Source organism: Anabas testudineus, chromosome 13 (genome assembly GCF_900324465.2).
Source record: "Anabas testudineus chromosome 13, fAnaTes1.2, whole genome shotgun sequence".
NCBI lineage: Eukaryota > Metazoa > Chordata > Actinopteri > Anabantiformes > Anabantidae > Anabas > Anabas testudineus.
This window is the reverse complement of record NC_046622.1, coordinates 20,918,258-20,933,029: the sequence shown is the minus strand read 5'-3', so window position 1 is coordinate 20,933,029 and position 14,772 is coordinate 20,918,258. Positions and strand designations below refer to the sequence as shown.

The 14,772-nt window shown below is 40.7% G+C and overlaps 2 protein-coding genes across 2 annotated transcripts; both read left to right on the top strand.

The window, feature by feature from the left end:
* The first annotated feature begins 2,312 nt into the window (after positions 1-2,312).
* Positions 2,313-6,750, top strand: LOC113174524 (zona pellucida-like domain-containing protein 1). The gene is made up of 10 exons (XM_026378588.1): positions 2,313-2,451; positions 3,138-3,358; positions 3,471-3,652; positions 4,044-4,116; positions 4,803-4,900; positions 5,211-5,291; positions 5,514-5,685; positions 5,762-5,867; positions 6,359-6,388; positions 6,578-6,750. Exons 1-10 carry the CDS (start codon positions 2,313-2,315, stop codon positions 6,748-6,750), a joined length of 1,275 nt encoding a protein of 424 aa, XP_026234373.1.
* Positions 6,751-10,070: 3,320 nt separating this feature from the next.
* si:ch211-229d2.5 (zona pellucida-like domain-containing protein 1) lies at positions 10,071-13,363 on the top strand. The gene is made up of 9 exons (XM_026364832.1): positions 10,071-10,337; positions 10,592-10,776; positions 10,870-10,942; positions 11,074-11,171; positions 11,714-11,794; positions 12,041-12,209; positions 12,314-12,416; positions 13,043-13,063; positions 13,236-13,363. The coding sequence occupies exons 1-9, from the start codon at positions 10,071-10,073 to the stop codon at positions 13,361-13,363; spliced, it is 1,125 nt and encodes a 374-aa protein (XP_026220617.1).
* The last annotated feature ends 1,409 nt before the right edge of the window (positions 13,364-14,772 follow it).

Here is a 14,772-nt window from a genome sequence, read left to right as displayed (position 1 = left end):
ATAATTGTTATTTGCAGCTCTACAGTAAATTGCTGTCTTAAAAGTTGACAATTTTCATATGAAATAATTACATTTCTTCATTTCTTTTTCTGTCTTTGACAGCAGAGAGTTTTTAATTTAGCACAACATTATTCACAAAGCTCCGTGCGAGAATCGACTTGTTGCTTGCAATTATCTAGAAATCGAATGTGGACCCACCACCAACGCATTCCTGTACTGTTACATTCCATTTCAGTTTCTGTTCCTCAAATTACAGAAATTACCTCAAAGTAATTGTGGTGCAGACACCCAGAGGCCTTCTGGGAAGCTACCTCCTCTGCCCTCCAGATGTGTCTAAAGTTGCATTGATTAAGAAGTAGGTCCAAACACAAAAGACAAAGACAGAAGAAGTAACGGAAAGAGAAATCTGAAAGTCTATCCCTTACGTAACGAGACTGATCACACTCCATCTGCTGAGGAAGATCATTTGAAACTGAAGTGAAGGCAACAAAATGGACCATGTGGTGAGACCGCTGCTTCATTTACATAAAGACCGCAGTAGTAAGACACAGACGCAAGAGTTCGAGAAAACAGGGAGGGGGAAGACTGTTGGCTCGAAAAGAATGAAAAATAATTACCAAAAATAGAAGAAAAAAGTTCATGGTTAAATCAGCAACCGAACAGCTGCACACTAAACCCTTATTGATCGAAGGCACCAGTCAAATGAGACACAAATTGGATTCATTTTCATCTTGTTTCTTTTTGGTGCATTGCTCATAATGTTTTCATCATTTTCCATCAGCAGGCTTTACTCAAAACAAACAAACAATCCAAAAAAAAATAAAAAAGTAGATTGAGGATTTTGGTGTTATTTCATTGTTCTCATAAACAGCTACAGCTCCACACCTCTGTCGTTTGAATCAACCCCTTACATACAGTACAGCACTCTGCTGCAGCAAGTGTGTATTAATCCACCACAGGAACTAGTCCCCAGCAGTAAGATTTCCCTCAAAATGCAGCACCCAGCTGTTTCGGGACATTATTTGGCCTTTTTTCTTTTAAAATAAAACTTTATATTCATGACCTTTTCTAAAAGATTTGTGCCTTCTGCAGGAATCAGTGGGCCGTGGGCAGGATACTGCTCTCAGAAAGAATTGGCAGACGAACTGTTGGTTTTGGTCTTTTTTTTTTATTTTTATGGGATTTATAGACTGTAAGAAAAATATCTTTTAAGGCTCCAGCACCTCTCTTTACGCCGCGGTGACTTTGTATAGATCAGTTTAAAGGTCAAAGAACTTCAAATCTGCAGAAGGGGGAAGTTCTTCTCTTCTGACACAAGTTTAACATATGAATGTGGCTCTTGTTTGGTTTGATGAAGTGCAGTGAAAATCGAAGGTGAGCGGGTTTTCGCACACAGAGTCAAACAAAGTGTGAATCAGCCCTGAGACTCTACGTTTCCCTCCTGAACACACAGCAATGTAGCTGTGCACACCACTGAATGCCTTTACTCTAAGTGATGCCTTGTGCATCACAATTACTCATACGCAGGCCTGCATCAGACCGTGAGTTGACTTTTATGTTCTTTTGAATGCAGGCCGCAGTAGCAGACGATGACAGCTTAATTCCTGGGCTGGTCCCTCGCCCCACCCCACCCTGCTGAGGCCTACTGTTTGTGCACGCTGACAGACGGAGATCAGGCTGAGGAGAGACGAGTGGGAACCCTCTGAGTGCGCTCAGGTTTCTGAGCCAGATGAAAAGATTTCCCCGGCCATTCTGATCTGATGGAGTTTCCCATGTTCTGCACGGCAGTGGGTTTTTGTCCGAGTGAAGCTGGATAATGAGCCCCCCTATCTATCTCATCTGTGCACACACAATTGATACACGTAAGGCTGATGTTGTGTTTAGCTTAGGTTCTTGTTGCCATCTAAACTACATGCCACAGTGTTGAACTTTTCTGTCATCACAAGCCGGGTCCTGGGGGGGGGGGCTCCAAACAATTACTTTGCAAAAGGCAGGAACAAGTAAACAGGTGGAGAAAAAACAGAAGAGAGAGGAGTGGGATGAAATGAGCTGGAAAGAGAGGTGACCTCAGTTTAAAAGGGGTTGGGTAATAGAGGTTTTGGGCCAACATGAGTGACTGAGGTAAAAGAGGGCTGAGGGAGCAGGATAGGAAGGATTAGGGGACTTGGGGGCCGACGGTTGTGCTACTCTGATAGAGGTCAGAGTGGTCAGAGCGTGTAGCATTGTTTTTGAACATCTAATTTTCCGATAAGTGCCATTTTTGTTAACACGCAAGCGAGGAATGCGGTTAATGCCATGGTGACCTTCTGAATATGACAGTGGGAAAAGTTTGCTCAGGTGCTGAAATGACACGAATGTGCTTTATCTTCCTGCTGATGAGCAAAGTCGTGTCAGTCTCCACGCAGTTTAATGGATACAACTGTGACGGCAGCTACCACAGCAGGTTTCCCGGTGAGAATATTACAGAAAACATTCACATCACACACTGTGTTTTTTGAATTCTGACTGCAGATATAGAGGATGAGACTTCTGTCAGTGGAGGAAAATGTGGAAACTATTTGCTCTGGCATTTTTAATTTACAATTTTGAGGTACTTGTATTTCATTGAGTATTTTCCAAGCTGTGCAGGTGTGTGGTAGATATGGTTCCAGCATTACAGGCGAAAAAAGATCATGACATGTGACACATTGAAACAGGAGTAGCTGCTATTAGAATGATGAATACTGCATATTATAAAACATTAGCATTAAAAACCTGAATAAAGGGCCATTCTTTATAACAAGAACTGTTACTTTTGATATATTTTTCATTACATTTGAACTTCTCCTGCAGCATTGTTGTATCTTTGTATGTTTTATTGTTGAATAGTCAGACAACCTGCTACAAAGACAGATCATACAGGTAGAAACTTATTTTTGTGGTTTCCTTTTATGTGTGATGTACTTGACAGTTAAGCAATAGTTGCATAAGATCTCGCACTTAAAAAACTTAAAAACTATTTTTATTTTTTTACATTTGAATGTAGGAGTAAGTTGCTTGATAAAGAAGAACTTTGGTAGCAGCAAAGCTCGGGGTCTCCAAGACCAGAATTGAAAAAAGCACCTCCTCTCTGCCTTCCTTCCTCTCTGTTTCTCCAGGTGAGCGAGACATCAGTGTGTACTGCGGGGTTCAGACCATCACCATTAAGATCAACTTCTGTCCCATACTGTTTTCCGGCTACACTTACGTAGATTTGGCCTTGAACGGTCACCATAGTGACGCCCAATGCCGCGGCTTCATCAACAACAACACCTTCCCCACGGTGGTCCTGTTCAGCATCAGCCTCAGCACTCTGGAGGCCTGCGGCAACAGCCTGGTGGTAAAGAATGCACACACATCATCATCATCACAACATCAATAGGCAACGTCGTCATGTTGTTTATCGACTTGGGAGAAAGCAAAGCGATTCGCTGAGATGTTTCTCTCTGCAGGTCAGCACAGCGTACGGCGCCAATGCCTATGGGAACATGTCTCTGGTACAAATTGGGAACATCTCAGGCTATATCGACACCCCTGACCCGCCAGCTATAATCAGCTACCTACCCGGGCTGTTGTATAAATTCAGCTGCAGCTACCCACTGGAGTATCTGGTCAATAACTCACAGCTGGCATCGTAAGTGGCTGCCAAAATTTCCCACACAGTTCAAAAGAAAGCTTGACCTTTCAGTAGTTATTCAATGCATTTGATAACAACATTTATTCATTTAATTATCAGCAATTTTCTTATTTTCCTAAAGTGTGGTGATAATCAAGGACCGGATTTAAAAGCCTGAGTGTGTCCTGTCGTGTCGTGAGGACCATTTCTGTTCATAAATTAATGTTTCCGATTGACTCACAGGCTAATTCACATGCATTCATCCCTCCAAGCGGTTGTCTCTCAATCACTTAAATAAATACATGTACTATCAAAGCCCGTGCCTTCACAGCGTCGTTAATTAACTCAAGCAAACAGTGGAACAAGATGAAAAATAGCACTTAAATAAATGTGTTGTATCTCTTTGCAGCTCCTCTGCGGCTGTATCTGTCAAGGACAGCAACGGTACATTTGTGAGCACGTTGAGTATGATCCTGTACAATGTGAGTTCACACATCTATTCAGTTTGTGATGTACAATGATTTGAGTTGCAATTTATAAAACTCTGGAGTTTTGTATCAGGAGGTTTGAAAGGTTATGTTAATTTTAAAACAAATGGAAACTTTAATGGATTAAGCCAGTTAGGAGGTCAACTGTAATATCATCTTCTTTATAAGACGTGTGAGTTGTTATTTTTCTTATTGTCAGCAAATCCCATGAAAGGACTAAAACCAACCACCAAACCAGTTCCTTTGAGTGTATGGCAATGAATGGGGGCACTGTGGCTTGATTTAAATCAATCCCACAAACACTGCCATGAATTTGCACTAATACACCAACCATGTATTAATCCACCCCTGTATAGTCCCCAGCAAACGCACTGTTTTGTCCTGTCTGAGTAGCATTTGCTGCAAACTACACTGGCCAGCTGTTTGTGGATATTCGTTTGATGTTTCTCTGTGATATGTATTTTTTTAAATCTTCAGTATGCACAAATGTTTTGGGGGCTGAGTGCTACAGACAGAACAGGGAAGTCAGAACGCATTGAGAGTCAGACAAATGCATTGTTTAGGTCTTTTTCAGTATCACCAGCCTCAGAAGATAAACAATAATTATGTCCGCACTCAGTATTGACTACAAGTTTCAAATTTCATGTTTTGAGTGAAAACTATTTGTATTGTCTCTGCAGGATTCAACATACAGTCAGCCTCTCTCTATCCCAATGGCTGGGCTGGCTCTGAAAACCAGAGTATTTGCCGCTGTGAAAGCCACAAACTTAGACAAACGGTACCAACCAGATTAGATACTTTTAAATATTGATTTTCCTTGTGTTATGATTTTGTTTTTGCAGAAACATTGCTGATGTAGCAGACACGGAAGCAGAGATGATTGTTTTAGTCTGTCACAGCATCTTTCTCCCTATTCTTGTGTACAGATTTAGCCCATTTTGCTATACTTTGCCTACATTCATTATGCCATTATGTTATTATTCTAAGTGAAGGTGCCAGTCTGCAGAGGAGAAAGTCCAATATGTTCTTTCTCGTGTGCAGTAAGGTCTTTATCCCCCACCCCATCTCATATTTTTGTCCCTCTGCAGGTGGAACGTCTTGATGGACTACTGTTACACAACCCCCTCAGGGAATCCTAATGATGAACTCCGCTATGACCTTTTCTTTGGGTAATCTTGCTTTTTTCCCCCCCTCAGCATGATGATTTGATAAACCACAAAAGGGAGTCATTACCTATTCACTGTCTGCAAATGGCTTGTCCTCATGAATGCTACTTTTTCATCTCAGTGAGTGCTTAAGCGTACATCTAGACATCAAATCTGCTGTTTTCACCGTGTACCTGCAGCAGTGCATATGTTCATGGAAATGTGTGTTGTCCTTTTCTGACACAGCTGCTATAAAGACCCACAGACGACAGTGTTTGAGAATGGGAAAAGTCAGATGGGACGTTTTTCCTTCGAGGTTTTCCGTTTTGTTAAACACAGACACCAGAAGATGTCGACTGTGTTTTTGCACTGTGTCACCAAGCTGTGCCGGCCAGACGACTGCATCATGCTCATACCAGTACGTGTAAAAGTGCTAAGTTTCAATTTGCGGGTCTCCTGACCTGAAGACTAAACTTTGATAATATGATTGGCAGATTTGTGGGCGACGGCGCAGGCGGGAAGGAGAGGAGAGCCTTGATTCTCCACCAGCGGCATCTGGGAATGCTGTCATCACTGCGGGGCCAATCATCACAAGGAGTGGTATGAACTCTTCAAATATTAGTTTTACACTTTGGAAGTTACACTTATTTCCATCCTTGCTGGGAGCTAGAGGACAACATTGATATGATTATCTAATCTGTTCATTAAATATAAAGCTACTATTAGCAGCTGTTTAGCTTAGTTTAGCATAAAGACTAGAACAGGTGCACGGGACTGTGTGGTTCAAATTTTGCAACTCCAACTCATTAGCCAGAATTGTCTCTGAGTCAGATCCGGTCTTGTGTCAAAAAATTTTCCCAATCGAGATGTGTTTCTAGCACAACCTTTAAAACTCATCCACTCATCGAGATTTTTTGTTCTATTGTAATTCTTAAGTGCTACCTGTCTGCATATAGGTATTTTCCCCATGCTTCTAATTTGTGTGGGTACTGTAACTCTCAGCAAGAAAGCAGATAAGTTTATGTCCCAAAAATAACTTCTTTAATTTTAATTGCATTAAGACTAAAGCTAACAAAATGACTTTTTTGCAGATGAAACTCCTGTTAACAACTCTAAACTTGGTAAGTTCCCTTATGCAACAGTACAAAACATAAAAAGGTTAAAAATGCCACCTGTCGCTATGTACAGGAGAATTAGTAAAGATAGCAGATAGGAATAGCACAGACACAGTCCACAGAAGTTCCACTTCTTCAAATCATAATAAACAAATGTCATAAAACATGGCTTTGATTTCCTCTTCCAACCACCAGCCTCTGCTGACCCCTCCCAGCCGATGAACATGGTGACCACTGCTCTGATCTCAGGTGTGGTCATTCTGGGTGGGATCAGCGTGGGCTTCTTCCTGCTGTCGCTTCATCTCTTGAAGAAGTCCCGTGTCCCAACAACCACTGCCTCAGGTGTTTGGAATCCCAATTTTAAATGAATAAGCATCTATACGATGACATCTTTAGGTAGTACTTTCTAATACAGACCATGATTTACATGGTAATTGGGCTGCATGCAATGAACTTGGATAGTCTAGTGGTAACACTGCCACACTCCATGTGGAAGACTGGGGCACAAAGACCAGCTGTGGCCTACCTCCAGTAGGGGTCCTTAGGTAAGACCTCCTTACGCTTTGGATGAAAGCAAAAATCAACTTCCTATTAGTCATCAATACTAGGTACAGTGGAGAACAGAACACCGATACTGGGAACAGGGGAATAAAATAAGGCAACATATACTTTATAGTTCCTGAGGGCAGTCATGCTGCACACGGCTGCAAGCGAGACACTGTTATATTGTCTATAAGTCATACCTGTAGAAGAACCTACGAGGGTAAAATAGGGTAAAGGGAGAAAATAAGGCAGAGCAAATGTATGTATATGATGTATATGAATTTGAAATAAAACAAGTTAAATCCAATGTACCTACATTTCAGAAGGAATTGGACAGTATTGCATTTTTTAGGCAAACTGGGTTCATACAGTGACATTACCCTGTACATCCTGGGCTGTGTGTCTTTGTACTGACAGTATGTGCACAATGTTGGGTACACAGATGTACTGATACTGTACATCGTTCTCCAAATGTTCGGCTGCTCCAGTGTGCAGCCTTTCCTATATACACAGACACATTAAATGTGGATTGTCTTATTTTAGGTGTTGTGTATTTATTGCCTTCAGTACCTCATTATTTTTGTCATTTATCTGTTCTACGGTCAACAACAATAAAATAACAAATAAATCTAGAATTTTCTGTGACAAGTAGGTTAATAAAAATCTCAAAGAAATGTAAATAGAAAACAGTATCACATAAGAAATGCATTATTTTCTGTTATACTATCATAATTAATAATATGTCATAGCTAGATAACGTTTGTATCTAGCTATAGAAATATATGCTATAAAAGAAAATCTAATAAATACCTCTACTATGTCCTTTAAATAATCCTGCCTTGAAGTCAAGGTTCTCCGTCACTTTTCTTGGTTTGTTATTTGTTATATTGTAGTTTATTTAAAGCACGTCATGTATGTTTGAAAGCTCTGAGTGGACCTTGAAGCTGTTAGGGTTCAAGAAGATTCTCCTGGTTTTTCAAGAATTTTAAATCAATCAAGATATTAAACTATAATCCTGCACAACATATAAAAAGATTTTTATGTGCCACCTTGCTTTGGCAAGTCTTTTTAATATGCTTATAAAAAAGGCTGATGACAAATATTTGTATTGAGGGTAATCAGCACTTCTTTAAATAGGTTTCATGGCATTTCCTCCATTATTTATCCGACCGTGATCAGTAAAGTTTACTTAATCTTCTTTAATATTGACATATATCTGTGAAAGTTTTCCAAATGTCACGGCCTCGTGGGTGTCCAATCTCCAGGAAAATGAACAAAATACCGAGCACTGCCAGAGCTCATTTGATGACTGCCAGAATTAATCTTTCAATTTTTGCCGTATTGATTTTCTTTTCCGATGACCTACATAAATGTCGGCTGCAGCTGCGTCTCACGTGTTTGACTCAGCCGCTGTTTTTGTGACCTGCACGGCTCCTCTGCATTCACTGCTCTTTATCGTTCTAATCCCTCATTTCAACAGCTATTTTGTGATGTATTCAGCATCCACAATGACTGCAGATAACTGAAACGAGAGGAATAAACGCAATCACCCCCACTCTCAGTTCACTATCAGCGATAATTGATTAAACTCTCCTCCCATGATGGAAATGAGGCTGGGATTGGGCTTTGAATGCCGAAGCCAAGTTCGGGTGAATTAAAGCCTGAAAGAAAACCATTTGGAACATGTATGAGGGTGCATGTGTGGGCAAGAGGACATAAGCATTAAGATTCTTAGCATATTTGCACATATCATAACAACAACAATGCATGACAAGAGATTGACACCAGTGCACGACACCAGTCAGAGCTTTCTCTTCCCATGTGGCTCACTTGACACGATCAGGTTCCAGCTGTCCTTCAATCAATTTCTTGCAGGTAAACATCAGCATTAGCCCGATTTTAAGTGCTCTAAACATACGGGGATTTCTAGTTTGGCTCCCGAGCACAAACAGAAATGTTAGCAAAGCTTAAATTTTGCACAAGTTACAATTTAAATATTTGAAGTTTACACGCTACATGGCAAGCATCAGTCACATTGTCTGTTTAATATGTTTGCTGATAGTAATGCGTCACTGAATTATAAGCATGACAAGTCTCATAAAAGATTATTTACAACAGTTTATCAAATTAAGGGTCATCCATATCACGTTAAATCACCGAACACCTCAGAAGACAACAGGTCCTCCTTCCTCTATTGTGCGTGACGCTCCAGGCAAATCGGAAACCATACATGCCATTACTTCATTAAGTTTCACATTAGTAGGCAAAAGGGGGCTGCATTTCACACACAAAGTCACAAAGCTTTATGGACATTGTTTAAGCGTGTACTTTTCAAGGGGACTGTGTTGGGTTTCATCTTTTTCCTCCAGGAAAGGACCTCAGTACCTCAGTCACAAACAATGAATTGTACATGCACACCGAGGCAGCTCCACCAAAGTGGTACTGACCCTGTTTCCATCCAATCCTCAATCAGTGTTGTGTTTACACCGCGGTTACATTCATCACATATAAAACAGCCCACTGCTGTCTTATCTTAAAACCAGTAAAGACCCTGAAGAGGTAAGATCCTGGCTCAGATAACGTCCAGTAAAGTTTCAGTGACTGACAGCAGCAGATTAATCTACATTTGGACTTTTTTTTTTTTGTTAAAATCACCCCTGTGGACGTTGCATTGTGCTGGATTTTACTCCTTTTTTGGATTTCTGTGTTTGACGTCTGTTCTGTTTGCTGCAGCTTTTCACGGAGGTGAGATGGCTTTATTCAGCTTCCTCATCACGGCCTCCCTGTGTATTGTTGGGCGAGAGGCCCTCAGCCTGTCTGACTGCGGTGCATATGCCAGGAGACCACGTAAGACCAGATGACTGTGACCTTCACTCTCACAGCTTTGTTAAGAACCCAAGAGACACATGAATTGATTAGTTTACATATAAACCTTTAGTTTGGCTTTAGTGAGTTTATATATTTATCACTCTTAGAGTGTTATTTATACTGGTAAAGATGTGTTTACAGCAGATAACACAGATGTAGAAACAGGCAACACATAGAAAACATATTAATGTTATTATACATTTAATAACTACAGTATTCTGGTAAACATGTTTTATATTAATGTTTTAATTCATTTAAAAACATTCTATTCAAAGAAATGACAGTCACCTCAATAGCTTTTAACAACAACATCTCATCATCACAAGAATACAGTGACATCGCAGTGGCATGTGGGACATCCTCCATCGACCTGGCTATTCAGATCTGCCCTGTTATTTACACTGGATACAACGAGAGCTTAGTGGTCCTGAACCACATCCAGAATATGGACTGTCAAGGCACGTTAGACACTTCGGTGGCACCGCCTGTGGTGAGATTCAGCTTCCCCATCAGACAAGGAAACGCCTGTGGTAGCACCTTCTTGGTGAGTACTGCATTGCTGAATTGTCCCTGTTCAGTGTGATTTATCTCGAGTCTCGAGTCTTGGACTTTGCTCTTGATCTAATGTAGCACAGACTGATGCAGCCCCAGCAGCCTCCTCTCTTCTTAGGAAAACAAGAAAGTTACGAGAGATATTCAACTTTCTTTCATGAGATCTCATCACTGTCGCCTGCTGAGCAACATGTATTTTTAACACGTTCATAAATACTCATGTTTCTCTTTTGAATAACTGCTCAGACCATGAGCACACTGGGGACCGGTTTATTCTCAGACTTCTCCAACATCCAAACGGTCAACATCAGCGGGATGGTCCGATCCTTCGACCCCTCCAATGGGATCGTCACCTACAACGCAGAGCTCAAGTATTACTACTCGTGCTCTTATCCCCTAGAGTATCTCATCAACAACACCTATGTGGATGTGTAAGTGTGCAGTTGTTGTATGCGGATTTAAAACATACATAAACACCTTTCACGTGTGATCCAAGGGTGTTCTCATTCCTTCCTTCCTTGCAGGTCTTCCTCCTCCATTGCTTTTAAGGACAATAATGGAAGCTTCTTGAGTACCCTGAGCATGACCTTGTACCAGGTGTCCTCTTACACGTTTCTCAAATACTTTACATGCCCTCATGTCCGCCAGGCACAGACATAACTCTAGAAGATGACTATTATGTAACAGGTGGTATAACGTTTAAGTGTTACCTTCTCTTCCTTTGCTAGGATAGAAATTACACCACACCACTAGTCATGCCATCTCTGGGCGTTGGACTGAAAACGAACATCTATGTGCAGGTGTCTGCATCCAACCTGTCATCACAGTAAGAGCCATTAACATTATATTACACATGCAGCCTTGTTGTTAAAGGAATGTAATGTCTGAAAAAGACGTTCATGATAGAAACTTATTTATTTGTTGCTGTTCACAATAGTATTAAGAAAACTAACCATGATAAATGCTAATATTGAATGCAGTGCTGACTACAGGCTGGGATTATTTTGTCATTATGAGCTAATGAGTATCCAGTAGATTAATGAGAGTGATGAGAGATCACGTCGTCTGGTCACTTGTACTGCAGAGGTTGTAGTCTTGGTCAACATGCTCCTCCAGATTACATCATCTGAACCGAAAAAGCTCCTCCAAATGACCTCATGTGTAGGACTTCACACACAAAGTTGCATTTGAAGTATAATAACAGCAGCTGTAGTTTTTTTTTTTTTTGCAGTTCAGGGTTTTTACTTTTATGCAAGAGTGCTTGTCTCCAACCACACAACTGTGTCTTGATAGCTTGTAAATTTGAGGATTCCGCCTGTGACCTGGAGTCTCTGACTCGGTGCTGGGGACCTCATTCTCTCTGCACAGGTACTTTGTTCTTCTGGACCGGTGCTACGCCTCTTTGTCTCCGCTGCCAACAAACTCCAGCTACTTTAATCTGTTTGTCTCGTAAGTCGTGAAAACACTTTACACCTAATTCAATGAAAAAAAAAAAAAAGTCTAAACTAATTTGGGAATTGCTTCTAGTCTTTCAAGGCCTGATAATGGGTTCTGTTTTTGTCTGTCTATTTAAAGATTTCCTCTCTTTCATGTAATACCATAAAGCACAGCCACTATCTATCATTGATGCGATGCCTGCATGTATCTTTATGATGTGCAAACGGGCCACTTGTGGCGTTCACCTTTTATTGAAAGGTGCTCCATAGACCCGATGACCACTATGCTGGAGAATGGGGTTAGCCATAAGGCTCGCTTCTACTTCCCGGCATTCCACTTCACCAAGCAGAAGAATGAGACCATCTCCACCTACTATCTGCACTGCATCACCCGTCTCTGTGAGCCCAGCACCTGCAGCACATTCAAGGTAGGCAGGCGCAGCATGCATTTCAAGCAGAAATCTCCATTTCCGGAAAGATCTGGACTCACCTTAACCTCAACTCTCACCCCTGTATTTGGTTTGATGCACAGCAATGCAACAGGAAGAAGAGGAGTGTGGAGAACGCAGTCAAGCAGGAGGGCATCACCACGGCATCTGAGCTCACGGTTGCTATAAGGATGGAGGCAGAGAACGGTACAAAGTTGCAGAAATATCTGCATTCTGCAAAGATGGCTCCCAGTAGATTCAGTAACGTAGCATTTCAATCTGACAACGCTGTCACGCAAACACTACCTCGAGCAATGACAAGTACAGAGACGCACATCACTCAGCGTGGTTGTGATTTGCACTGTTAAAGCCACTGTTTAACATTTTTGAAATATGCATATGTGCTCTCCTCCTGAGAGTTTGGAAAGAAGAAAGAAACCTAGTCAGCATGGTAAATATAGCATTTGCTTAGCTTAGCTTTGCAGAAAGAAAGGGAAACTAGCAGCACATTGTGTCTACTACAAAACAAAGGTTGATTAAAATGAAACACACACACAGACACACAGACAAAGTATCCAAAGGGTTCTTTGTAGAGACCAATATATGGAGAAACGATGGTAGAAAAAAAAAACCCTCAGAGCCTTAAGCTCTTTTCTGTCTTTTTTTCTCTAAGTGTAATTCAAGCCCTGATTATAACTCTCTGCCGTTTCTCTCATGCTTTTACTCTCATTCTCATATAATTTCATTTATTTTTCCAATATTTTAGCAAACGTGATCTTTGAGATACAATTACTCTCATAATGAAATACTGACTGCTCTTGTATTCCTTGCAGCCGCTGCAGCCAAAGACGAAGGTAAGTATGTTATTAACTTTACTGCCACGAGAAGAGCCATTCACAAAGTTTCTACTAATTAGATTCCTCCAGTAATGAAAAATATTTCTCGTCTGCAGCAAGTCACAGAGTCTTCTGTTTTGTCTGGTGAAATAAGGCATCTGGTAATGATGTCACTCTCATTTGTGCACAGCGCTGTCTGGTGGCCAGGCTGACGGCAAGGGTGTGCCTCTTGGTCTGGGAGTTGCTATGGCCATCCTCATCGTGATAGGGGTTGCAGCCATTTTGATGGCTGCATCTTTTTATTTGAAACTCAAGTGACGAAGCTAATAGTAGCCTGCGATGATGATGAACGGAGGTCAGCACAAGCTAATTGACAGGGTGACATTCACATACTGGTGAAGGTACATAATGTATGTCTGTAGAATTCTGGTCTGCTGAATCAAACTATTGATTAGAGCACTTAATGTTTCTTTCTAATCCTTCATAGACGATTACACGTTATGAAAGATGAAGTCTGAATAATGCACCTATTGTGATGTGCTGCATTGTAAAAAGAAAAGAAATAAAGAAAGATAGTTAGGTAGATAGGCATCAGTGCCCATGGGATGTCTATATACCTGAGTTTTAGAAGTGTCTGTATGACAACTAAATAACTAACTAGCTAACTAACTAACTAACTTACTAACTTTGGACCTCGCCATGACAGCTAATGATACTACTTATGCTAAGGTAGGTGTTGGCACGTCTAAAATGCTTTTAATTTGGTGGCCCAATTAGGACACACACTCATTGACTGATACCTTTATTTTGAAAATTAGATAAAAGATATTACTCAAATGTAATAAATATATAGTGTCCAGTGCAAGAAATAAATTAGCAGCCAAGCTAATAACATTTACATTTTGAACTATAATAATCACAGTCTTAATTGACCACAAGCCAAGTACCTACCTACTTTCTGACTCTGGTACCAGATGGTGAATCAGATTTTGACCACCCTGGCGCCAGCCCTCCCATCCCACTCCTCTGGCCATTCCCCTGAAGCTAAGTTAACCAGCTGCTGCTGTCTGACGTACAAACAGATATGTTTGAAGAGTGTTTTCAACCTTCTCATCCCACTCTTAGCAAGAAAATTAATTATTTTCCACAACATCAAATTAATTGTTTAACTTAGAGCTGCTGCTCAGGGTGAAAGATTATGACAATACCTTTACATTTTAACAAATTTATCCCATGTTAAATGTAATTTAACGCAATTACCAGTGTGTATAAATATTTCCTGATTCAGAGATTCAGACTTCTTGATTATGTGAAAAACACTCCATAAACACATAACTACTGCTGTGTTTGTATGAATCATGAACACGAATGATGCAGAAGAGGGTTTTAACACCTTGTAACAAATCTACTTTTCATGGCTTTGCAAGGAGCATGACATGTTGCATGGAACAGTATATGTAGAAATGCTTGTGCAGTTAATTAAAATTTAGATGCAAATCAAGTGTGACATTACCCTACATTCAAGCCTGGGTAATACGGGGGGAGGGGATGGAGGGTGTATTAATTAGTTTTAATACTAAATAATGTATAATCCTCTGTGCAAACTGTTCTGAGAAAGTTTGTGTGTTTCCACAAAGTGAATGATGCTGTGTATTTATATGCCTTTTTGTTTTCATGTTATGCATTAAAGCCTGTGGGAAACAATAGATTGCGTGAGCCGCAGCAGA

Bases quoted from the DNA above. Each gene is read 5' to 3' on its own strand.
- LOC113174524 (XM_026378588.1), top strand. From the start codon at position 2,313: ATGACAGTGGGAAAAGTTTGCTCAGGTGCTGAAATGACACGAATGTGC. The intron at 2,452-3,137 runs GTGAGAATATTA...CTGTTTCTCCAG, and splicing joins CTACCACAGCAGGTTTCCCG to GTGAGCGAGACATCAGTGTG. The intron at 5,686-5,761 runs GTACGTGTAAAA...TATGATTGGCAG, and splicing joins ACTGCATCATGCTCATACCA to ATTTGTGGGCGACGGCGCAG.
- si:ch211-229d2.5 (XM_026364832.1), top strand. From the start codon at position 10,071: ATGACAGTCACCTCAATAGCTTTTAACAACAACATCTCATCATCACAA. The intron at 11,172-11,713 runs GTAAGAGCCATT...CTCTCTGCACAG, and splicing joins GCATCCAACCTGTCATCACA to GTACTTTGTTCTTCTGGACC. The intron at 11,795-12,040 runs GTAAGTCGTGAA...TTTTATTGAAAG, and splicing joins TACTTTAATCTGTTTGTCTC to GTGCTCCATAGACCCGATGA.